The 25,510-nt window shown below is 37.9% G+C and overlaps 3 protein-coding genes across 6 annotated transcripts in view; 1 reads left to right on the top strand and 2 right to left on the bottom strand.

Annotated features, from left to right (window-relative positions):
* The window catches only part of LOC134821775 (transmembrane protein 87A-like), a 56,397-nt gene that overhangs the window by 26,029 nt on the left and 4,858 nt on the right, over window positions 1–25,510 (bottom strand). The window lies entirely within an intron of this gene.
* On the top strand, window positions 96–13,128 carry LOC134821839 (pseudouridylate synthase TRUB1-like). The gene is made up of 7 exons (XM_063832651.1): window positions 96–413; window positions 658–713; window positions 11,285–11,365; window positions 11,511–11,704; window positions 11,906–12,037; window positions 12,168–12,252; window positions 12,389–13,128. The coding sequence occupies exons 1-7, from the start codon at window positions 359–361 to the stop codon at window positions 12,500–12,502; spliced, it is 717 nt and encodes a 238-aa protein (XP_063688721.1). The 5' UTR covers window positions 96–358; the 3' UTR covers window positions 12,503–13,128.
* LOC134821838 (protein phosphatase 1 regulatory subunit 36-like) lies at window positions 13,341–24,345 on the bottom strand. Of its 4 annotated transcripts, none has more exons than XM_063832647.1 (10): window positions 24,240–24,345; window positions 23,756–23,842; window positions 19,394–19,515; window positions 17,265–17,319; window positions 16,980–17,075; window positions 15,610–15,768; window positions 15,205–15,330; window positions 14,686–14,832; window positions 14,225–14,355; window positions 13,341–14,080 (listed from the first exon to the last, which is right to left on the bottom strand). In XM_063832647.1, exons 1-10 carry the CDS (start codon window positions 24,335–24,337, stop codon window positions 13,926–13,928), a joined length of 1,176 nt encoding a protein of 391 aa, XP_063688717.1. In that variant the 5' UTR covers window positions 24,338–24,345; the 3' UTR covers window positions 13,341–13,925. The 4 variants fall into 4 exon arrangements, with proteins under 4 accessions (XP_063688717.1, XP_063688719.1, XP_063688718.1 ...); XM_063832649.1 differs by having other exon boundaries at window positions 15,610–15,750; XM_063832648.1 differs by having other exon boundaries at window positions 19,394–19,500.

Below are 25,510 nucleotides of genomic sequence, written 5' to 3'. Positions count from 1 at the left end.
TTTATTCAAATTATAAATTCTGAAACAGCTTATTAATAATAATTCAATTAATATCAATTATTCATAAGGTTTCCAGCAATTAATGCATTTCCCCCCATTTATTAGTTGATGGAAAGAGGCTAAAAACAAGAGTGACAACAGTGACTATTATATATTAAGTGACCAGTGTTAATAGAAAAACACATGTGATACAAAGATTATCAAGCTAGAAAACCATACATTTGAGTAATCAATCAATCTGGAAAGATAACAGTGATTTAAAGATAGCAGAGTGAGAACTTGCTCAGCTAATTAATTCAGTGGATGCTGGGTTTCTGAACAGTGTCCTTTTGTCTCTTTCTAACATCTTGTGGTCGTCATGTCTGCTGCTGCCAAGAACCTGTACGGAGTGTTCCCAATCTATAAACCTGCTGGTGAGTGTTAGTAACAGCCCCCACCCCCGACCCCCTTAAGTAAAATAAATGGTATACAAGCGAATAAACTTAGTTACCTTTGCAACTGTTCTTACTTGATTTAAAGATGCTTTTGACTTCTTGTCAATTCACGTCTAGACTTGAACACATCGCTTTCTTTTTGCAGATCATAGAGTATTAGTGACAAAAGTAATAGTGCTACATTTAGATTGTTACTTTTTATAATACCCTTAAACACTTCCAGGTTGTTCAACTTCTTCGATACTAAAGAAGATAAAATCGAATCTAGGCACCGATAAGGTTAGTAATTTAAAGCTAGAGGGATATTCATATATTAAGATTTTGCCACTATCGTCATTCCTAAAATGGCAAAAACATCCAAAATCCCTTTCGCAATTCCTTGTTGTAGTGCAAAAAACCTATGGAATACCTCTGGCATTCCTACTCTTAAAATTCCATGGTATTTTCTCACAATTGCTCCAATATAAGCAATTTCGAACACATTTTGTCCCATATTATGCAGCTGGTTTTATTCGTAATTATAAAAAATGATACTCTGTAGATAACGGTAAAATCTGGAAGCTGATAATGAATGAAAACATAGTACCATCTAGAATGAATTTGATAAGTTTTATCAGAAGATGAAAGCAATTAAAAATGTAAACAATTAAAGTAAGATTCTCCTTTCACTTATTAATTATTTACTGTATATCACCCAATCAATTTAATACAGTATGAGCAAGAACTGCAAATCTCAAACAAAATTTGTATATTATATTGTCAAGGAGGTGTGGAATTAAACTAATCAGTCAATACTTTTTATGTTCTATATTAACAGTTTTTTGATATAACAGTTTTTGACTGATTTGAATGTCCTGCACAGCAGATCGAAGCATCTCTAAATTATTTACTATTTTTATTATATTGCTGTGTAAATTTGATTCTAATTATAATTCTAATGTATATCTCAAATTCTGTAAATGGCTCTGGAGTCTAAATCAAAATCGACAAAAATCATGAATAAAAGTACTAATGACATCACGTAGAACTTAAGTTTTTATTCATTTGTTATTCAATATTCATGTTGATGTAGGTACCTTCAGGAGTTGTGTCTTGTGCATTCATGTTGATGTAGGTATCTTCAGGAGTTGTGTGTTGTGAATTCATGTTGATGTAGGTATCTTCAGGAGTTGTGTCTTGTGAATTCATGTTGATGTAGGTATCTTCAGGAGTTGTGTCTTGTGCATTCATGTTGATGTAGGTTCCTTCAGGAGTTGTGTCTTGTACATTCATGTTGATGTAGGTATCTTCAGGAGTTGTGTCTTGTGCATTCATGTTGATGTAGGTATCCTCAGGAGTTGTGTCTTGTGCATTCATGTTGATGTATGTTCCTTCAGGAGTTGTGTCTTGTGCATTCATGTTGATGTAGGTATCTTCAGGAGTTGTGTCTTGTGCATTCATGTTGATGTAGGTTCCTTCAGGAGTTGTGTCTTGTACATTCATGTTGATGTAGGTATCTTCAGGAGTTGTGTCTTGTGCATTCATGTTGATGTAGGTATCTTCAGGAGTTGTGTCTTGTGCATTCATGTTGATGTAGGTATCTTCAGGAGTTGTGTCTTGTGCATTCATGTTGATGTAGGTATCTTCAGGAGTTGTGTCTTGTGCATTCATGTTGATGTAGGTTCCTTCAGGAGTTGTGTCTTGTACATTCATGTTGATGTAGGTTCCTTCAGGAGTTGTGTCTTGTACATTCATGTTGATGTAGGTATCTTCAGGAGTTGTGTCTTGTGCATTCATGTTGATGTAGGTATCCTCAGGAGTTGTGTCTTGTGCATTCATGTTGATGTAGGTTCCTTCAGGAGTTGTGTCTTGTGCATTCATGTTGATGTAGGTATCTTCAGGAGTTGTGTCTTGTGCATTCATGTTGATGTAGGTTCCTTCAGGAGTTGTGTCTTGTGCATTCATGTTGATGTAGGTATCTTCAGGAGTTGTGTCTTGTGCATTCATGTTGATGTAGGTTCCTTCAGGAGTTGTGTCTTGTGCATTCATGTTGATGTAGGTATCTTCAGGAGTTGTGTCTTGTCCATTCATGTTGATGTAGGTATCTTCAGGAGTTGTGACTTGTGCATTCATGTTGATGAGGTATCTTCAGGAGTTGTGTCTTGTGCATTCATGTTGATGTAGGTATCTTCAGGAGTTGTGTCTTGTGCATTCATGTTGATGTAGGTTCCTTCAGGAGTTGTGTCTTGTACATTCATGTTGATGTAGGTATCTTCAGGAGTTGTGTCTTGTGCATTCATGTTGATGTAGGTATCTTCAGGAGTTGTGTCTTGTGCATTCATGTTGATGTAGGTATCCTCAGGAGTTGTGTCTTGTGCATTCATGTTGATGTAGGTTCCTTCAGGAGTTGTGTCTTGTGCATTCATGTTGATGTAGGTATCTTCAGGAGTTGTGTCTTGTGCATTCATGTTGATGTAGGTATCTTCAGGAGTTGTGTCTTGTGCATTCATGTTGATGTAGGTATCTTCAGGAGTTGTGTCTTGTGAATTCATGTTGATGTAGGTATCTTCAGGAGTTGTGTCTTGTGCATTCATGTTGATGTAGGTATCTTCAGGAGTTGTGTCTTGTGCATTCATGTTGATGTAGGTTCCTTCAGGAGTTGTGTCTTGTGAATTCATGTTGATGTAGGTATCTTCAGGAGTTGTGTCTTGTGCATTCATGTTGATGTAGGTATCTTCAGGAGTTGTGTCTTGTGCATTCATGTTGATGTAGGTATCTTCAGGAGTTGTGTCTTGTGCATTCATGTTGATGTAGGTATCTTCAGGAGTTGTGTCTTGTGCATTCATGTTGATGTAGGTTCCTTCAGGAGTTGTGTCTTGTACATTCATGTTGATGTAGGTATCTTCAGGAGTTGTGTCTTGTGCATTCATGTTGATGTAGGTATCCTCAGGAGTTGTGTCTTGTGCATTCATGTTGATGTAGGTTCCTTCAGGAGTTGTGTCTTGTGCATTCATGTTGATGTAGGTATCTTCAGGAGTTGTGTCTTGTGCATTCATGTTGATGTAGGTATCTTCAGGAGTTGTGTCTTGTGCATTCATGTTGATGTAGGTATCTTCAGGAGTTGTGTCTTGTGCATTCATGTTGATGTAGGTTCCTTCAGGAGTTGTGTCTTGTGCATTCATGTTGATGTAGGTATCTTCAGGAGTTGTGTCTTGTGCATTCATGTTGATGTAGGTATCTTCAGGAGTTGTGTCTTGTGCATTCATGTTGATGTAGGTATCTTCAGGAGTTGTGTCTTGTGCATTCATGTTGATGTAGGTATCTTCAGGAGTTGTGTCTTGTGCATTCATGTTGATGTAGGTTCCTTCAGGAGTTGTGTCTTGTACATTCATGTTGATGTAGGTATCTTCAGGAGTTGTGTCTTGTGCATTCATGTTGATGTAGGTATCTTCAGGAGTTGTGTCTTGTGCATTCATGTTGATGTAGGTATCTTCAGGAGTTGTGTCTTGTGCATTCATGTTGATGTAGGTATCTTCAGGAGTTGTGTCTTGTGCATTCATGTTGATGTAGGTATCTTCAGGAGTTGTGTCTTGTGCATTCATGTTGATGTAGGTATCTTCAGGAGTTGTGTCTTTCATTTCGACGTTGATATCTTCAGGGGTGGTGGTTTTTATTTTCCGGATAACTGTCCACGATATTATAGCGAGACCTATCAGGAGAATCAGGAACCCTCCACTACCAGCTCCAATACGGACGTAGAAATCTGTTCTGGAGCAGTCTTGTTCGAGTTTTGAAAACGCTAAACTGTTCTTTCCTTTGGGGCATTGGGTGCAGTTATTTCCATATCAATACTGCCCACCTGTGCAATTACTTACATCAGGGAAGCAGCCAACCTTTTTCTTTGTAAATGCATAGCTTGTGTTTCCGTCAGGACACTGGGTACAATCATTTCCATAGCCATATTGACCTCTGGTGCAGTCACTTAAATCAGGGAAACATTCTTGTTCTTTCACGGTACTGGGCTTGCTGGTCTGATTTTCTGGACACTGATGACAACTTTCCCCAGTTCCCCACTTCTCTTCAGGACAGGAACTGTTTCCAGTGTAGCACTCTCCAGCACCAGATATACTTGTTTCTCCCGTTGTACAATCCTCACAGTCTTTACCAACACCACCTTCTCCTGCTTTACAATTGTACCCGACTCTAGTGATCTGACCAGTTTGCAGGTCTTTGTCATTATCTTTGAGAACACAGTTCACCACATCTAGATCTGTCAGAGATAGTGTCATTATTAGCCGGGGAGGTGTTGAGGTAGTATATCCACTCTCGTCTCTCGTTATATTAACATCATCTCCACAATCTAGTGTCACCTGTTCTAGTGGCCAGCCTTGCGCAACCCACTGGAACTCAGTATCTTTGTTGTTGGCTTTGTAGTAATACTGTACTTTGTTGTTCTGGAACCAGTTCCAATCTTGGGCTGATTTAAAGTTGTAGTCCAAGCTTGTAGAATTGCCAGGATCTCCAAGATATATCTTGTAAAAGTCGGAATATTGGTCCGAAATCTGGAAATTAGCTGCCTTTCCAGTTACATCTTCACGTATCTCTCCAATAATTTTCCCGACTTCATCATCTCCATTCTTTCCTGAAACTTTAAATATGGTGTACCCATTAGACTCGGAGTAATGTATCCAAAGTACAAGAGCTTGGTTCGACTCATCAGACTCATGCACGTAGAACCTCAAGAATTCATTTACTTGATGGTGGGCTGTTTTATAATCACAAGATGAAAAAGTATCAAAACTAGCGGATATGATGCCAGCAACTTTGCCTTTTCTCACTGCATCTTCAAAGGAAGTATCGTCTATGCTAGAGTGACTTTTCCAGTCATCTCTGGGATTGTCATAAAGAAACTCACAAACGGTCTCACAGCTTTTAACGGCCCCAAATGAAAGAACAATCAATACGAACAAAAGTAAACTCCTCATAACGAAAAGCAATCTTCGAAACTGAAGGAATAGTAAAATATAACCAAGTTTTGATAAGACAAAACCTTACTCAGGACTTCCTACTATTATACGATATTCATATTTCTAGTTTTCTCGAAATGTTCCATACGGTTGAGACTTCCTTACTGAACACTAGTGAATACTTCCAATACGATGGTACCGTGTAGCTACTCAGAAGTCAGGATTCACATTTCCATTTTCTCACTAAGTTAATAGTACTACTATACGTAAACTCCAAGGAGAGGGTTATATGGCGTAGATCGGACTATGTTCCGACCGAGAGGTGTCAGTAATGTACAATGTACATTACAATGTACATTACAATTACGATGTACATTACAATGTACATTACAGTTACATGCAAATTCTTATAATACATCCCATCCAGAGAAACACAACTGACACGACCGCAGTTGTGTTTTTATTAACGCATTTCTACCTTTTTGAATCGCTTTATTTTATATGGTATGTCATCCAGTCTTTTCAGCTTTCGTCTTTTGACTCATAATGTTTCTCATTATAGCTTTATCTGTGGAGATGTTTTAACCCACCCTACCATAATTTATTTATTTATAATCATAATATTATATATTTTGATTCTTAATCCTTAGAAGGGCATTCTATTAACAGTTTTTGACTGATTTGAATGTCCTGCACAGCAGATCGAAGCGTCTTATTTACTATTTGTATTGTATTGCTGTGTAAATTTGATTACGGGTATCGGCCTTACAAAATGACAGGCCTCACAAAATGACAGCCCACATAGACCATGCTGTAGCTTAGGTTCCCTATACATTGAACCCTATTCCTTTTACTGTATGAAAGAAAAAGCATTAATTAACACTTCCCAAGGAATGACAATGACATAGAATCTATATTTCTTACATAAATATGGACGTTTTTGCTGTTCAGTCATTGCCCCGCCTAACTGTTACCCAAAATGGAGACCAAAGTTTTGAATTTAACCCCAGAAAACCAGGTACTACCATGACTTATGTCAATCAAAGACTACTCTGGTCAAATAAAAAAACTGATTTAGTGACTTTGGTAGAAGAAATGACAAAAAAATGACCTAGCCTCACAAAATGACAGTGTTATGCCTCACAAAATGACAGTTTTATTTTATGATACAAAGATGGCATATTTATATTGGATGCCCCTTGCCTAATTATTGGTATTCTTAAACCCAGTAAGCTTATGATGAGCCTAAATGTGTTTGTTTGATCATCAATTTTGATCAAAATGCCTCACAAAATGACACCGAAAAGCCTTACAAAATGACAATGTTTCAGATTGAATTATTTTCATCATCTAAAATGGATCAGAGACAGTCAATACAAGAAGGAGTTAAAAATAATCATAATCTGACAGTTAACAATCAAGTAGCATTAAAAAAGTGCAGTTCTGATATCAAAACTTTGATTTCAAACTCTTTGATTTCAAACTCTGATTTCAAAACTCAACGAAATAAAGCTTCTATTTTGTGAAAGCAGAGAGTAATAACAACTCCTAAAACATGTCAAACGTTAACTAAACACTGAAAAGTGATCTATCCAGTCATAGAAAATATCAAATATAACCAAATACTGTGTTCAAGTATTAAAATTTTTTCAAAGTATGAAAATGTTCCTTTTTAAATATATTTTGGTAAAAACAGAACTGGTATAATATAAACAACATATATATCTAACAGTAAGACACGTGAAAGAATAATGAAACTTTTTCCCAAATCGGATTTGAAGTAATGCCGTTTTGGGTTGTCATTTTGTAAGGCACTATCTCACGCGAAATTGCCCAACTTTTTTTAATCATCCTTTTTATTGTAAAAGCTATTCTAATCTTCAATCTATTATATTTATCTAACTGTCCTAGGTAAAATCAAATTTCTATAGGCTGCTGTTAAAAAATGACAGCCGTGACGAAATTGTCATTTTGTAAGGCATGTTTTTTTGGAAGATTTCAAAGATGACAATTTTTATCGCAAAATTTACGGTTTTTCAATCAAATCAACCCCCGGGAAGAAAAATATACCTGTTGAACTACCTATCTGGATAATAAAACATGAACAAAACTCATTTTTGTGCATTTCAGAGCCATCTCCTTTTTCGTGTCATTTTGTAAGGCCGATACCCGTATAACTCTAATAATTTCTCCCTTATTAGTAAATGTTTAAATCCACATGTCATGTCACATCCTGAATTCACATTACCCTCACCCCCAAGAGTGATACAAGCTAACACCTTTACCCACTCATTTACTAGCTGCGTTATTGTTCGTGTAATAGGAAAAGGGAAATGCCGAAATGTGTATACTGAGTAGCTACATTGAACCATCTTACCATCGTGCTGGCAGATGATTGTTAATAGTAAGGAAGTCTAAACCGTATGAAATATTTCGAGAAAACTAGAAATATGAATATCGCATGATAGTAGAAAGTCCTGAGTAAGGTTTTGCCTTATCAAAACTTGGTCATATTTTACTCTTCCTTCAGTTTCTAAGATTGCTTTTCGTTATGAGGAGTTTACTTGTGCTGGTATTGCTTGTTGTTTTATACGGGGCCGTTAAAAGCTGTGAGACGGTTTGTGAGTTTCTTTATGATAATCCCAGACATGACTGGAAAAGTCACTCTAGCATAGACGATACTTTCTTTGAAGATGCAGTGGGAAAAGGCAAAGTTGCTGGCATCATATCCGCTAGTTTTGATACATTCCCTTCGTGTGATTATAAAACAGCCGACTATCAAATATATGACTTCTTGAGGTTCTACGTGCATGGAACTGATGAGTCGAATCAAGCTCTTGTACTTCAGATATATATTTACTCCGAGTCTAGTGGGTACACCATATTTAAAGTTTCAGGAAAGGACGAAGATGGTCAAAACGGGAAAATTATTGGAGAGATACGTGAAGAGATAACTGGAAAAGCATCTAATTTCCAGATTTCGGACCAATATTCCGACTTTTACAAGATCTATCTTGGAGACCCTGGCAATTCTGCAAGCTTGGACTACAACTTTAAATCGACTCAAAATTGGAACTGGTTCCAGAACAACAACGTACAACTAAAAGATGTTGTAAGGATAAAGAATGGGGGAAGATGTATTGTCTACGAATACATATCAGCCTGCTCTGATCCCACACCAAGACTCTGTGACAAAGACCAAAGTAAGACAGAAGATGTGAACCTGGGCTCTAACTACACTCTCACCTGCACTGGCTCTGGAGCTCCCTATCTGGATGTTAAGTGGACTAAAGACGATGATCCTACTGGCATAAACCCAATCAACTCTATTGAGACTTCTAAGGCAGATCACAAGATCACATCTACAGTCTCTATAGATAGCCTCACGTCTGATCACCTGGGAACTTGGATCTGTACTTTCTTCAACAAGAACTTCGGAGACAATGTTACTAAAACATATGTGTTACAGTACACCCACCAAGTATCTCTCCTCCACTCTCCGGAATTTGATTACTACAAAGCCAACGACAAAGACACTGAGTTCCAGTGGGTTGTTCAAGGCTGGCCATTAAAACAGGTGACACTAGATTGTGGAGATGATGTTAATATAACGAGAGACGAGAGTGGATATACTACCTCAACACCTCCCCGGCTAATAATGACACTATCTCTGACCGATCTAGATGTGGTGAACTGTGTTCTCAAAGATAATGACAAAGACCTGCAAACTGGTCAGATCACTAGAGTCGGGTACAATTGTAAAGCAGGAGAAGGTGGTGTTGGTAAAGACTGTGAGGATTGTACAACGGGAGAAACAAGTATAGCTGGTGCTGGAGAGTGCTACACTGGAAACAGTTCCTGTCCTGAAGGAAAGTGGGGAACTGGGGAAAGTTGTCATCAGTGTCCAGAAAATCAGACCAGCAAGCCCAGTACCGTGAAAGAACAAGAATGTTTCCCTGATTTAAGTGACTGCACCAGAGGTCAATATGGCTATGGAAATGATTGTACCCAGTGTCCTGATGGAAACACAAGCTATGCATTTACAAAGAAAAAGGCTGGCTGCTTCCCTGATATAAGTAATTGCACAGGTGGGCAGTTTGGATATGGAAATAATTGTAACCAATGCCCCAAAGGAAAGAACAGTTTAGCGTTTTCAAAACTTGAACAAGACTGCTCCAGAGCAGATTTCTACATCCGTATTGGAGCTGGTAGTGGAGGGTTTCTAATTCTCTTGATATGTCTCGTTATCATGTTATACTTTAATCTCTGCAAGAAAACACCACGTATAACAAAGGAAAATGTAAAGAATGATTCTTCTAACTCAGCTTCATCAACTGAATTAGAAAAAACAGACGGAGAAAGAGCTATCGGTCTTGATGCCCTAGAGATAGCAACTTTTCGCTCAAAGCTCGACTTAGAGGACTCTGGTAACACTTATGCTACCCTTGTGGCTAGTAAACCTGTGATCCGTTTCAAGACTACCGGAAACGAAAGCAATGATGGGGAACCTACTGTTGAGTTACCATTCAGTGTGCTGAATAGAGATCATCTGATTGTTAAAGATGATGTTGTAAAAGAAGATGTTTCCTATGCTACTTTAGGTGAAAAGAAAAGAGAACCTAGTTTTGAAGGTGAGAAAGAGGATGCCTACATGTGCTTGGGAAGATCATCAACTACACAAAGGCCCTGTCAGGCACCCAAAATGATGAACTCGCACTGCTCTTACATGAATGATATCGGAGTTCATCAAGAAGATGAAACCCCTAAAGCTCACATTGACAACAGGTGAGATACCTTGTATACTTATTACTGAGATCATCAGAGAAGATTGGAAGTTTTGTTTGTATACCATAACAGTACAAATGATTGAATTTGAACCAAACTTGCTTTAAATTTTCAAATTAACAACAGTGTCTGCAGTAGGGCTAAAGAAGAAGGAGAAGAAGAAGAAAAAGAAGAAGAAGGAGGGGAAGAAGAAGACACGTACGCAAGTGTAGAACTAGTGATAACTTCGGGACTACGAACACGGGAGGTGACGAAGATGACCCAGAGAGAGAATGTGGAATACTGTACAATCGCTGATCTGAAACAGAATGCCATTCCTGAGGATATTTACATGAATATGAATAACGAATGAAAGTGGACTTAGGTTTTATGTGACAATGCACCAATACTTAGTGACATTCTCCATGATTTTTGCAGATTAGACTCTAGGATCATTTAGAGACTTTAGGAGGAAACATTTTTACTGATTATTTTAATTTCCTCCTTATGGACAATTTGAATTATTTTTGTTGGGTACTTTATGTTTAATCTTTACTTTAAAAAAAAAAGGTGTAATGACACTGATTCAATTCATTCTATGATCATATGATAATATTCACATCAGCTAAAAATGTTGACCGTTTTCTATTCGAATATCATTTCAATAATCGGTAATAACCTCAACTACAAATATCAAAACGTGCTCGATATTGCACGCTGCGATAATAATAGTATAGAAGGAACAGACCAGTATGAACGAGAATTTACCATGAGATTTTAAAAGTAGGATTGCTCTATCCATTGTGCACAGTCCAGCTACCACAACTTATGTAGTGTTAGTTTTAGGAGTCATGAGTCAGGTGGTAAAGCTCAGTACATGTTTGTACACTGTTGGGGTAAATTTCCTATTCGAAACAATCTGTTGGACAATGTCTTCCGGTTAACTTCGCCGGTCTATATTTAGAGGAACAAATCTCTTCTCATAAACGTAACGCGCTGCGACATTTATTTCATGTTGAATCCGCGCGCAGTTAACAAATGCGCGCTAGGGTTTGTTTATTTTTTCGAGATGATCTGATCGATACGACGGGATCTCGATTTAGATTCTGTGACAGCCAGTCAATTCGCATTTCATTTCAGATAGCACATTCCGGAGCGCTGAACAATTATTCGGAGGGAATAATGGTACTCGGAGTCGGAAAGGCTGTCAAATATATTCCGGTACGTTGCAATACCTCCTTTCCATTGATCCCAGTTTATTTTTACAAACACAGAAACACCCGCAGTTGGTTAAATCCACCAACTATATTTATACGTTCTATATTCTACTGCTGTCCTATTTATATCAATGTTGTGAACACTCCAGGTTATACGAGGACATACCAGGATGTACCTGGTCCGAGGAATGTTAGGGGTCGCTACTAACACTTACGATGCTAGTGGGGATTACTCCAGAGTTTCACCGTATAAACACGTGTCGGAAAATGATATGAGAGAAGCACTGAATGAGTGCTATGTTGGGAATATTCAACAAATTCCACCCGTCTTACCTTCTTTCAGGTTGGATTTTAGATGTTCAAATAGTTTTCCGGCCACGTTTTCGAAAATTAGTCTCGACGTATGGTTACAACTTCATGATACGTATTAGAAGCGTTAAGCCGTAGTACATACATATTACACTACATGATATTTATGATAGCTGACAGTTACATACTCTTATTTACACGTATATCTTTTAATAATTTCAATCTGACATCGCAGATTTCTGCAAAAAAGCAAGTTGTTTGAAGGGAGATTAGTTTCTAGAGATCCTTGTGAAGTGACGATTAACGGTATTGAGATTGTTGAGTTCGAACCTCCTAGTTTTCAGCTACACATCCACAGTGTTGGAAGGTAAATTAGCAATCAGTTTCATCTAATTTAAGCTTGTGTTTGCCAGAAATTACCGATGATTTGTCCGATGATTGTATCTAATTATATTGTAATGTGTTTTACAAAAGTTTGAAGTATGTTTCACTAACAGGGTGTACGCGACTAGTTTATTAAACGACCTAGGAGAAATTCTGGACTCCGCGGCTCATCTGACCCATCTGTGCAGGGTGTCACAGGTACATTTAGATGCTTTAACAAAACCAGGCTCTACAATTTTATATTCGATAATTTTGAACTCGACTAGTTTTAGCAGCTACATTTTCAGTCAGTTGTGCCAAATGATCAAATTTTTAAACTCTAAACTTTCACCAGGGAGATTTTGGGTTCAAGGAAGCTTTGCATTACTACGATTGGAACGAAGAGACGGTGCAAAACAACTTGTACCTCCCAAGTAACGATCCCGAACTCAGCAAACCACCTAAATAATTGTAGAGAAGTTACAGAGAAGTTACAGAGAGGGGATTTTAAATTCTTCGGGAGATTTTATGATTGTTGTACGAAATACAGCCCTGAAATTATTGTATTCCCATGGAGACACATTAGTTGGGTCTAAACCATGTTGTATTATGTAATTACTATTGTTTTGAACTTATGTACGTTATTTATACGATTGTTAATTATTAATTTGCAAGTTTATTTGTTATAATTTGTTCAGATCTGTTTACATTATTTTAACGAGATTATACCATCTTTAATGTTATCTTAATGGGGTCGACATTTTTCTGTAGGGTGTATTGCGACTGATTATATCAATGTTAACCAAGACCTCTCGGAATGTTGTCGAAATATTTTGTAATTTCTAGCTCAGTTCTCAAAAACATTTCTCCTTTTTTTTTGCCGTTTCAAGGTCTCACTGTTGTCCTGACCTTAAAAGTCACGGCAAACATAAATCAAATTATGAACCAGTATACTAAATCTGAGTTTCAGCCACTGGTAGTTTCCAATTTAAAGATTTTACTTATATTACGAGGATTTTGATAGTGATATTCGTTATTGTTTTAAGATTTATTGTTGTTAATGCTATTCAAATTTCAAGGACTTAAACTTTAAAAGAGTATCATTATTTCTATAGCTACGCTCGTTTCGTGAAACAGAATGAACTGAATTTTCTTTCCCAATTAATGATAATATAGTAAAATCAAACAATTACGAGGAGCATTCATTTTTTAATAAATTATAACTGGAATGGCATCAGTGCCAAATGTCTAGATAGCTTTAATTCTAGCCGACCCTCCGTTTATCAAAACAAATGAAAAACCGTACATTAAATGAACTAAACATAAATTTAAACCTATTTATACAAGTTTTATAAATACATTTATTTACATGTAAAAACTTAATAACTTACAACACTGATAAATGGTATCTAATTCTAAAAATAGTGGGACTGAAAGAAATAATATAAAGTTTGGGGAGTTTCTTAATCAAATTTTCTTAAGTTTGTTATTTAATATCTAGCGGAAAATAAAGTTATACTGCAATCTAAGCTAAGAAAAGTATTTGAAATTTATTATAACGTTCTTGCTATATTACAAATACAAAACGATCGCACTGCATGGATCAGTAGAAAAGATTTTGATATGAACAAGGATTGTTCATATCTATATAGACTTCATGATATAAATTTATGATTGCATCTACAGATTGGAATAAACAGAATTTATCTGGCATTGAAAAACGTACCCTCTAATTCCATTAGAGTCTCATTAAAATTGTACAGCAAGTCTAATTTTTATATGAGAATACAAAGCATGGCGCGTGATCGAATGATCAGTTAACGTAATTAAGTAGCCACGTGACTTCATCACAAAATCCTATGACGTCATCACAAAATCCGGTGACGATAATATTACATGTTGTCAGGAACAGAAGTAGGTTCTCTGGAATCCAAACCAGCAACCGACGAAGAACGAGAGGTAAAGTTCTCGTTGAGTTCCAGCTCTTTCTTTTCCTTTTCCCCGAGTTTCCTTAAATTGCTCAGATCGTAGTCTTTTATCGTCTTTCCTGAAGAAGTTTGATTATTAAATAACATTTTTTTAATTTTTAAAATTATTAAAAAACATTTTCCCCACCTACAAATGTGGGTCCAGTCGAGGAATCTCTGTTTAAAACCTCTAATTGATAATCACAAAACTAAGACCTACATACCGATGATGCCAATACCATAGCAGGTAAGTTCAGAAGAGGTCACATCAGTAGAGACATTTTGTGGGTTATTTAACATTGCTTCAACCATTGGGGAGTGCATGTTGATGGCTTTACCGAACGGACTTCGCTTACTGAAATTTACAAGTGTTTGGTCAAAGAATGAATAATAAAATCGGGATTTTAAGATGGCTATTAAAAATTAAAAAATCGAATGACGGACGGACTACGGGACTACGTCTCCATTTTCAAAACAAAAGTAATGTGATAAATTAAATATAAGTAAACTCTCAAATGGTTAAAGCCGTAGTACATTAACATATTACATTACACTGGAGCTTACACAGTGTAATTATCTCCAGTCTGCCTACGTTTATGTAGGCGCGCGGCGCAGACTGGAGGAAATTACACTGTGTAAGCTCGATCCAGTGTAATGTAATATGTATGTACTACGGTTTAATAACCTCCTTAGTCGGCGGTATTCAGCAGCACTTGGACCACTATTAGGATCACTTAGTCCCTTCAACTTGAAGTAGTCCGGGTACTTCTCCTCCAACTCTTTCTGGGACAGCACTCGTTGGTTTATGTTGAACGAGTCTGATCGGAACAGTCTGTAATGGTTAGTGTTACAGTTGATTAATTAATTAACTAATTATGTTATTATTTAGTGTTACAGTTTCATTACTGACATCTGAGCTAAATCTACTTGACAAAACATAAGCATTAAGCAATCTGCTATTAAAGATGGGGAAGATGAACCTGAATAAGTATTTTCAAATCTTGAATTTTCTCACTTCTCACCTCATATCAAATGCTGGCTCACTATCTTTCGCACAGAAAGTCATGCTCACATATTCGCTAATTGGCAGTGTTCAAATCACGTATTTCACACACTCATAACGCCGAACTCTCACAGTCACAGATGGAATTACAGATTCTCTCAAAACCCACGTGACCTCTCTCAAAACGCCCACGTGACTTGCCTGCCCATTTCGGTTCTGATAACATCAGGATCTGCTTCTACAAATGTGAGACAAGCACAGTAAGTGAGGCATTGGTACAAACTTTCGTAGAAGTCTTTGTCTTTTCTCGTTTTAGAATATCTTAACCTGTAACCGATTTTAATTAAAATAAGGAGTCCACGAAACACGAAAAATTAAAAGAAATGATATAAAATAACTTATTTTATATAATTTAATAAGACGACAGAAAGAGAACTGGAACTGTGAAACTTTGAACTTTGAAAAACTAAAATAAATGCCTTAATCAAATATCCCCGCCACGTGATATATCTTTAAAATTTAATTACCGTATTAAGAGTCCTAAAGGGGATCCTAAACATAAACACTAAAAACTAAATAAGAATAATGAACAGAAAGCTGACTGACTTGCCAGCGCAGAGATGATGAGTATCTGGGCTCCTATGTCCCAGCAGCACCGCTCCGTAAACAGAGGACAACATCTTGTGAGCTTCATTGAGTCTGTCATTGTCACGTGCCTCACTCTCCGCTTCTTCGATACTCTGCTCGCTTAGGGTTACCATTAGACTGGTAGCTTGTTAGTATACTGCAGCTTATTTCATGTTTTTATAATACCACGTGACCTACAAGTTACCATTAGTTACCACGTGACCTACAAGTTACCATTAGTTACCACGTGACCTACAAGTTACCATTAGTTACCACGTGACCTACAAGTTACCATTAGTTACCACGTGACCTACAAGTTACCATTAGTTACCACGTGACCTACAAGTTACCATTAGTTACCACGTGACCTACAAGTTACCATTAGTTACCACGTGACCTACAAGTTACCATTAGTTACCACGTGACCTACAAGTTACCATTAGTTACCACGTGACCTACAAGTTACCATTAGTTACCACGTGACCTACAAGTTACCATTAGTTACCACGTGACCTACAAGTTACCATTAGTTACCACGTGACCTACAAGTTACCATTAGTTACCACGTGTCCTACAAGTTACCATTAGTTACCACGTGTCCTACAAGTTACCATTAGTTACCACGTGTCCTACAAGTTACCATTAGTTACCACGTGTCCTACAAGTTACCATTAGTTACCACGTGACCTACAAGTTACCATTAGTTACCACGTGACTACAAGTTACCATTAGTTACCATGTGACCTACAAGTTACCATTAGTTACCACGTGACCTACAAGTTACCATTAGTTACCACGTGACCTACAAGTTACCATTAGTTACCACGTGACCTACAAGTTACCATTAGTTACCACGTGTCCTACACCACGTGACTTGCTTGTTTTTAAGGTTGTTTTTTGCAAGTTTTCTTTCCGTATCGCAAAAAAAAAGAAAAAAAGAAAGTTGACACATAAACTACAGTTTATTTGTGAAGACCAAAAAAAAGAAAAAAAAGAAAAAAAGGTCACAGGTTTTTTTGCCCAACCAAGGTACACCTTACTAGGTATAATTTCAAATTCAATCCGAGATACACCTTGCTAAGTTGCTAGGTATAATTTCAAATTCAATCCGAGATACACCTTGCTAGGTATAATTTGAGAAGATGCCAATCCCGGTTTTTTGAACGCTTTTTTAAGGTTCTCAAAAACTTTTAAAGGTTTTGTTCTCCTTTTTTAAGGTTTTTTGAGCTGAAACCGCTCTTTTTAAGGTTTTTTGGCAATTTCACGATTTTTAAGGTTTTTTAAAGGTTTTCAGGTCCGCTACCAACCCCGTACTCAGGTAATTAGAGTAATTATTCTAAATTACTTACGCCATCATAGGGCGGGGCTTGTTGTTCTCTTCCATCTTGAAATAACAATTGAAGAACTTAAGAGTACATGCAATCATCTCGTCTACTAGCGGGGAACTGAAACAAATACTACAATTTATAATTTTATTGAGATAGGATGAGAGCCCGATTAGTGGCATTAGTCGTGATCAAACCTTGAAAATAGATTTTGCTTGCATGTCTTACGTTAAAATAAATATCGAATAATTTAAATTCAAAACCGTAACATTCATTATAAGAAAGATGTTTGAAATCGATGTGTCTTACTCATAAAGATCGTCACTTGACCCTCCCTCCGTACTCAATCTAGAGATAGCAACCGCTGAAAATGAAAAATGTATAATGCAGACTTGTTTTCATCTAACAAAACATGCAAACTGTAAAGTTACGAATACACATTTAAGATCAATCTTAACGTATTAATCCAGCTGTTCGAACGAAGAACGATTTTTAACCCATCATGTAGGGTTATCCTTTCGAAAATGGAGCAAAAAAAATGGACTAGGATAATTGTTAAGTTGCAAGTGCTCAACTGCAGCGTGCAGATTGAAACAGCCAACCGGCTAACTGCCGTGACAGCAAGGCTGCAGTTGGCTGCATCTAATAGACGAGGCTGCAGTTGGCTGCATCTAATAGACGAGGCTGCAGTTGGCTGCATCTAATAGGCAAGGCTGCAGTTGGCTGCATCTAATAGGCGAGGCTGCAGTTGGCTGCATCTAATAGGCAAGGCTGCAGTTGGCTGCATCTAATAGACGAGGCTGCAGTTGGCTGCATCTAATAGGTAAGGCTGCAGTTGGCTGCATCTAATAGGCGAGGCTGCAGTTGGCTGCATCTAATAGGCGAGGCTGCAGTTGGCTGCATCTAATAGGCAAGGCTGCAGTTGGCTGCATCTAATAGGTAAGGCTGCAGTTGGCTGCATCTAATAGGCGAGGCTGCAGTTGGCTGCATCTAATAGGCGAGGCTGCAGTTGGCTGCATCTAATAGGCGAGGCTGCAGTTGGCTCCATCTAATAGACAAGGCTGCAGTTGGCTGCATCTAATAGACGAGGCTGCAGTTGGCTGCATCTAATAGGCAAGGCTGCAGTTGGCTGCATCTAATAGGCGAGGCTGCAGTTGGCTGCATCTAATAGGCAAGGCTGCAGTTGGCTGCATCTAATAGGCAAGGCTGCAGTTGGCTGCATCTAATAGGCAAGGCTACAGTTGGCTGCATCTAATAGGCGAGGCTGCAGTTGGCTGCATCTAATAGGCACGGCTACAGTTGGCTGCATCTAATAGGCACGGCTACAGTTGGCTGCATCTAATAGGCAAGGCTACAGTTGGCTGCATCTAATAGGCACGGCTGCAGTTGGCTGCATCTAATAGGCAAGGCTGCAGTTGGCTGCATCTAATAGGCAAGGCTGCAGTTGGCTGCATCTAATAGGCACGGCTACAGTTGGCTGCATCTAATAGGCACGGCTACAGTTGGCTGCATCTAATAGGCAAGGCTACAGTTGGCTGCATCTAATAGGCACGGCTACAGTTGGCTGCATCTAATAGGCGAGGCTGCAGTTGGCTGCATCTAATAGGCAAGGCTGCAGTTGGCTGCATCTAATAGGCACGGCTACAGTTGGCTGCATCTAATAGGCACGGCTACAGTTGGCTGCATCTAATAGGCAAGGCTGCAGTTGGCTGCATCTAATAGGCAAGGCTGCAGTTGGCTGCATCTAATAGGCAAGGCTACAGTTGGCTGCATCTAATAGGCACGGCTACAGTTGGCTGCATCTAATAGGCACGGCTACAGTTGGCTGCATCTAATAGGTAAGGCTGCAGTTGGCTGCATCTAATAGGCGAGGCTGCAGTCGGCTGCATCTAAAAGGCGAGGCTGCAGTTGGCTGCATCTAATAGGCGAGGCTGCAGTTGGCTGCATCTAATAGGCGAGGCTGCAGTTGGCTGCATCTAATAGGCAAGGCTGCAGTTGGCTGCATCTTATAGGTAAGGCTACAGTTGGCTGCATCTAATAGGCAAGGCTGCAGTTGGCTGCATCTAATAGGCAAGGCTACAGTTGGCGGCATCTTAAGCCAAAGTTTACCGTTCTCAGCAAAGCACACGTGTGAATACAAATGAACCGTGTGATTTAGACGTGCACTGTAAACATTGCTCACCTTTAACATCCTGCATTGTTAACATTGCTCACCTTTAACATCCTGCATTGTTAACATTGCTCACCTTTAACATCCTGCATTGTTAACATAGCTCACCTTTAACATCCTGCATTGTTAACATTGCTCACCTTTAACATCCTGCATTGTTAACATTGCTCACCTTTAACATCCTGCATTGTTAACATTGCTCACCTTTAACATCCTGCATTGTTAACATTGCTCACCTTTAACATCATGCATTGTTAACATTGCTCACCTTTAACATCCTGCATGGTAATGTATTTAGGGAGGTTAGAGTAACTGTCTCTGAAGCTGTTAGTGTTGGAGCCCAGCACGTTCCCGCCCACTGGAAACTGCGTCAACCTGGTGGGACATATACTGTACCCATGTTAATACTAACATTATCTTTACTGTACCCATTTTAATTACTTAATCACTTAATCAATTAATTAATTAAACATTATCATTACTGTACCCATAATAATACTAACATTATCTTTACTGTACCCATGTTAATACTAACATTATCTTTACTGTACCCATGTTAATTACTTAATCACTTAATTAATTAATTAATTAAACATTATCATTACTGTACCCATAATAATACTAACATTATCTTTACTGTACCCATGTTAATACTAACATATATTGTTCCCTTGAACACTTTTTTACATTTTTTTTGAACATTAATTATAAGAAAGATGTTTGAAATACAGATATAGCTTTATAACACTCCATTTATAGGTTATTATAGGTTTATCCTACATTGTTAGTTATGATACCTTGATAGTACATATTTTGTTTTCATCCATATACACCTTATTTTTTGTATGGACCTGGGGGGTTCACAACACTTTTTTACATTTTTTTACACTTTTCTACACTACACTTTTGCCTTTTTTGGTGTATGGTGTAGGAAAAAATGTATACTAAATTACACTTTTTTACATTAAATTTTACTAATTTTTGTACACCTTAAATTACACTTAACCAAATTATCTTCTGAAAATCTTCTTTTTTCCTATTATTTTCCCATCAGTCTTTACTTACGAAGTGTTAGGACCACAATCTTTAGCTCAGTTTAAGCTGAATTGTTTTTATAAAGCCTTTCCTTTGGCATGTACAACAATCTCTAGCTCAGTTTTCACTAGGTCATCTGTCATGTCTAGTGACCTAGTGACATTGTCATATGTCTAGCATAAGTAAGAGGGCGCGACTAAGGAATATGGAGCAATGACACTAAAACCATCCAGTATGAGTTCGTATTTAGACGTCAAGCTCATGATCTGAGCTGAGGTGGTCTACTTATCCAGAGATAAGCCACCGCTTAGCCGCTAGTCCTCTTGCTTAATGCTTATAGTGCAGATAGTAAGAGTTGGCATCCTCTTTCCTAGTCCACCGTCCTTCCTTATTGTATAAAAGTATTAAAAATTAAATGGTGGGGTTTTTTTTCAGTATTCAGTACCCTAGCTTTTAGGATCTTTTTGAATAAATACAAGTTTTAAGCTATACCATACCAGCACCTGACCAGCATGGCACGTGTAAGATTGAAGTACCGCACGTGCAACGAGAGAGCGCGAGGAGATCGATTAAATCCTAGTGATCTTCCTGGAACATACAGCTCAGAGTTTGCATGTACAATAATGTGGGATGTCTGATAACGTTAACCTCACAAAACTGGCTCAGTGCTCACACCAGGGAGAGAAACGAGAGCAGGCTCGGAGGGGCAGGGAGCACCGCCTGACCACCGCAAACAACACTATTACCTATGACATTAGTAGTAATAGTAACATTAGGACCACTAGAAGGTCCTTAGCGTGTGGCTGGTGACCAGTACGAGATAGCGGGCCGTTTACTATTTCGGGAGTAGCTCAGATTTATGGGAATGTTTTGTTGAGCTGCTTCTCTGTGTTAGAGTATCTGGCTATTTTTTATTTATTTTACATTTTTGATCAAATAGTATCATTAACATCTAGAATTCACATCTAATTTTAAATAATATCTTATGTTATGATGATTTATTATGTTCAGTACAAATATCATGTTATAAAAGTTGAAGGTTTGCGAGGAGAGAAGCAGGTTTGACAAGATGAAACTGCTGCTCAGCATGCTGCTCATTCTCATAGGTAAGATGCCTGGTATCTCTGTCACGTGTTATGTCACGTGTCAAAACGTAGAATTTATTATTAATGTCACGTGTCAAAACCTAGAATTTATGTCACGTGTCAAAACATAGAATTTATTATTAATGTCACGTGTCAAAACATAGAATCTATTATTTATGTCACGTGTCGACCCAAATATGGCGCAAGTCTCCACCAGTATTCAGATATATAGCAATCAAAACGGATACCCAAAACAGCACCTTCAAACGATCATTTATCGCTTAAATATAATCTCGGTAAATTTAGAGTCCCATTTTTTATTCTATTTATATCTCTCAATTAAAGTAAGTTAATGAAAACATTATTTTCTTTGTAGGAGTCCAGGCTGACTACAATATTGAAAGCCCTTTAGCACTCGGAGACGTCATCGTTGGTCAGTACAATCAAAATTATTTAATTAACAAGAATAAAGTGTTCATCGCTTATTTTTTTAAAGAGTTATACTTTTCTTAATAGTTTGCTTTTTTGCCATTAAGGCCGATGAGAGTAATCACTGGTAATATGAATGAAAATATAATAAAAATAGGCGTTAGATTTTCAGAATGATGAACTGATCTACTACAAGGCAAAATAATACAACTTTAATTAGTTATAATATTTCAGTGAAAGGTACCTATACGACCGCAACTCCTATCATCATCAAACTGCAGATGGAACTCCAGAACGAAATCATGGCTGAAATAAGCTTCACAGATGAAGTAACGTAACTTTTGGCTTTGAACAATTAACGATAGCTACTAACCAATTTAAGTGTTGGAGATTAACAAATAACGAGCGACTTTTCATCCATAACATATGTACATTGTACAGTTTAGAAGTTACACAAGCTAACAAGTTGTACAAATGTACATGGTAAAACACCCAAATTGGATTGCCCCGATCTACTGCAAACTGCAATTTATCGCCGCAACTTTCTTCCCCCAAAGTTTGGGGGGGGGGGGGGGGGGGCAAACTCACTATACATTATATGAGCATTGGAAACCTTCCAAACTCCACGGTAAATCGGGGTTTTCCCGTTTTACAGTATGAGTAAAGGGAAAACCCGAATTTAAAAACGGTTTGTAGTAACTTGCTTAGTATGGAGATGTTCACATAATTATAAATATCTCCACACAGGTTGTTATGAACTCCAAAGAGCAGGGCGAATATAAAGAGGAGATTATCACCGATCTTCCTGCTTTTGAGGAAGGAAAGCTTTTCAAAGTGGAAATTAAATGCCGGGAGGGCGAGTTTGAGATCATGGTTGATGGCATTGTGAGTATTTAATATACTTTTTTACGATTATCCAAACGTGGGTCACCTCCCCGCTAGTATCACGAGCCTCTCCATTTTACAAATCTTAACCAAATATTAGCTGAGGAGACAAATATTAGCCGAGGAAAAAAAGTTATATAGCAATTTTTAATTCTCTTTTTCAGGCACTAGGATCAAGATTCCCCTACCGAAATGACTTTGCTATTGAAGATGCAAAGTCTATTCGTGTAAATGACGAAGGCTATGATGTGGCTACAGAAAGTGAGTAGAAACATTTTTTCCCGAGCCATTTCGCTCATGTTATCATCATTAATTTAATGTTTACTATTTACTATTAATTAGTGGTTAGCAGCTAGATCCTACGGTATAAAAGTAACTAAAGTAAACACTGTGTTTTGGTAGATTGGTCCTTACCAAGGTTCATACCAAGGTTGTGCAAGAGTTCGCTGCAATATTTAAGTTTCTCTGTAAAATTTGAAAAGTATTTCATTAAATTTTGAACCACCACCTCCATCATAAGCGTGCCCAGCTGGTTGGATAAAGTCCGACACCACGTGTGAGAAGTGCTCTGAAAACACCATCCGGGATATGGGCGCTGCAGGGTGCACTACTTGTCCGGAAGGACAGTACTCCAATTCTCTTCACACCAAGTGTCTTTACGGTTAGTTTATACTTTCCTTCTTGCAAATTAATCCTCATTAAAAGGAAGTTTTTAACGAATAAGGTATTTCCACGTTATAAGAGTTCTTCTGTCGTACTTTTGAGCTTTTAGCTGCCAGTTCTTTGCAGTTGAGCATAGTTTTGAATTTAGTGTATCCAAATAATTACTACTCAGCTGGCCCGGTGTTAATAATAATATTTCCTACTAGTTATTACTTGGGACAAACGATATTAAGTCAAATGCTGTTCATGTGAAAACTACCACAGATCAGTGATTTTACCGAATAGAGATTGCATATCAATGTCTTTAATTCCCCCTACAAAGTACGTTTAAGTGCAATAGCTTAGGTAAAGTCTTTAACTATTAATAAGCAGACAACATAACCTCAAACAGGGGGGGGGGGGGGGGGGCAGGGAGTCAAGAGTATTAATAACCTCCCTCCCGCCCCCCCCGCCTCAAACAGCACAGAAACTCTGCTATTATAGTAGCAGACTACTCTCCAAGTAACTCTCAAATATACTCTATAAAAACTAACCTCTCTCGATCTCTCCTCTTATCGGGGGCTCGTTGTCGTCTCTGCTGTCTTGAACCCACACCCTCTGTAAAGGAAACATTGGAACCCCTGAAAATTAAACTTTATCAAAAGATATCCAGTAGAAAGACGCAAGCTAGTTAAATTTAAGTATTGTATTCATGAATACCAAATTGTTTCAACTTCTTATGAATACGACTTAGTAATGCACTATGCAACCAAAGGCATTAATGATACTGCATTGCCAACTATAACTTAAAGAATTATGAAAAGCAATTAACATTAAAAAAGATCACGATATAAGAATCAAATATCTCTAATTTTCTCAACAATATCTCTAATCTTCTCAACAATATCTCTAATTTTCTCAACAATATCTCTAATTTTCTCAACGATATCTCTAATTTTCTCAACAATATCTCTAATTTTCTCAACAATATCTCTAATTTTCTCAACAATATCTCTAACTTTCTCAACAATATCTCACCCTATCTGCTCGAGGGTATTAGTTTCATCACGCCATATGAACCGGACCCCGCCCACTGTGGCAGGTATTTGCTGTGTGGCAAGTCTTGATGACGTCATAGCAGATACATGCTGTCCGGGTAATTAGAATTAGAATTAGGGTAATGTATTGTTACACTAATTGTGCGTTGTAACAAATAGTGTGGTTAGAATTCGGGTTTCAACTACTATTCAAGTGTAACATTATACTGAGTAATAATGACCCGAGTCTCGATGAAGCAAAATCACATACATTCTGTGAGGAAAAATTGTTAACTTTCGAAAAAAGTGGTAACATCGCGGTAAAATTATTAAGATAATTCTAATATTATTCTTGGAACAAACAACAAACACATTCAACAATCCGGCTTTAAATTCCCTGCTCGAAAAATCATTGACTATTCTAGGCTTTGTAAGTTTGATCTCCTATCATAACCGCATTTAACCTCTTGCTTTCTCACATATTAATGAACCATCCAAAACCCGCAGGTTGGACCGCAACGAGAGAGAATTTGAATGTTGATATACCCTTCAAGTTCAACACGGATACTTCTCTGCAGATCAAAACTGACACTGAAATCGGAACGGACAGTACTGTTCACGTTCGCTTCAAATTTACTGGATTTCAGAGTAAAATTCGTATCTATTTCCTAGGGCCTAGGTTCAAAGATTCATATTGCTTCGATGATATAACAACATTCACGTTACCAGCAGCCCCCAATAATCTTAGAGTTTGGACCTTCGAGTTTTATTCAACAGCATTCTCCATCAAGTGCAACGGTGAAAGTGTCGTGGATTTCACCTACTCAGACTCCAGTAGCGATAGATGTGCCAGATGGGCTGGAGAAGTTACACATATAGTTTTCAAGTCAGATGATGACGGAGAATATAAACAAGATGATGCGTCAGATCTTTTCAGACACAGGCCAACAGGTGAGGTTACAATAATTGTGCAACTTCATCGAGCATAGGTAAAAACAATATCGTGCCATTTCAGAAAAAATTCCTAGAATATGGGAAGCAACACATCAAACCTTATTTGACCAAACGGTGATTTTACCGTGGAAATTTAACCACAATCTCTCCCAGAGTGTTTTAAGCAACTGCTCCTTTATAATAATTTGTATCATTTCAGAGTGTGCCCGAATCCCAGTAACCTGGCCCGGGGTAACGACAGATACGCCGCTGCCTGTTAGCCACGGCACTGAACTTGAAGTCTCGTGTCCACCAGGCTACAAACAACAGGGAGACACC

Source organism: Bolinopsis microptera, chromosome 10 (genome assembly GCF_026151205.1).
Source record: "Bolinopsis microptera isolate Bmic1 chromosome 10, MBARI_Bmic_1.0, whole genome shotgun sequence".
NCBI classification, from domain to species: Eukaryota; Metazoa; Ctenophora; class Tentaculata; order Lobata; family Bolinopsidae; genus Bolinopsis; species Bolinopsis microptera.
This window is presented reverse-complemented; position numbering and strand designations above follow the sequence as displayed.

Excerpts from the sequence above, each read along its gene's own strand:
- LOC134821838 (XM_063832647.1), bottom strand. The coding sequence starts at position 24,337 with ATGACGTCATCAAGACTTGCCACACAGCAAATACCTGCCACAGTGGGC. Across the intron at positions 23,843-24,239 it reads AATACCCTCGAGCAGATAGG|GGGTTCCAATGTTTCCTTTA; the intron begins GTGAGATATTGT and ends TTTAATTTTCAG. Across the intron at positions 14,081-14,224 it reads CTATGGTATTGGCATCATCG|GAAAGACGATAAAAGACTAC; the intron begins GTATGTAGGTCT and ends AAACTTCTTCAG.
- LOC134821839 (XM_063832651.1), top strand. The coding sequence starts at position 359 with ATGTCTGCTGCTGCCAAGAACCTGTACGGAGTGTTCCCAATCTATAAA. Across the intron at positions 414-657 it reads CCCAATCTATAAACCTGCTG|GTTGTTCAACTTCTTCGATA; the intron begins GTGAGTGTTAGT and ends AAACACTTCCAG. Across the intron at positions 11,705-11,905 it reads CCCGTCTTACCTTCTTTCAG|ATTTCTGCAAAAAAGCAAGT; the intron begins GTTGGATTTTAG and ends CTGACATCGCAG.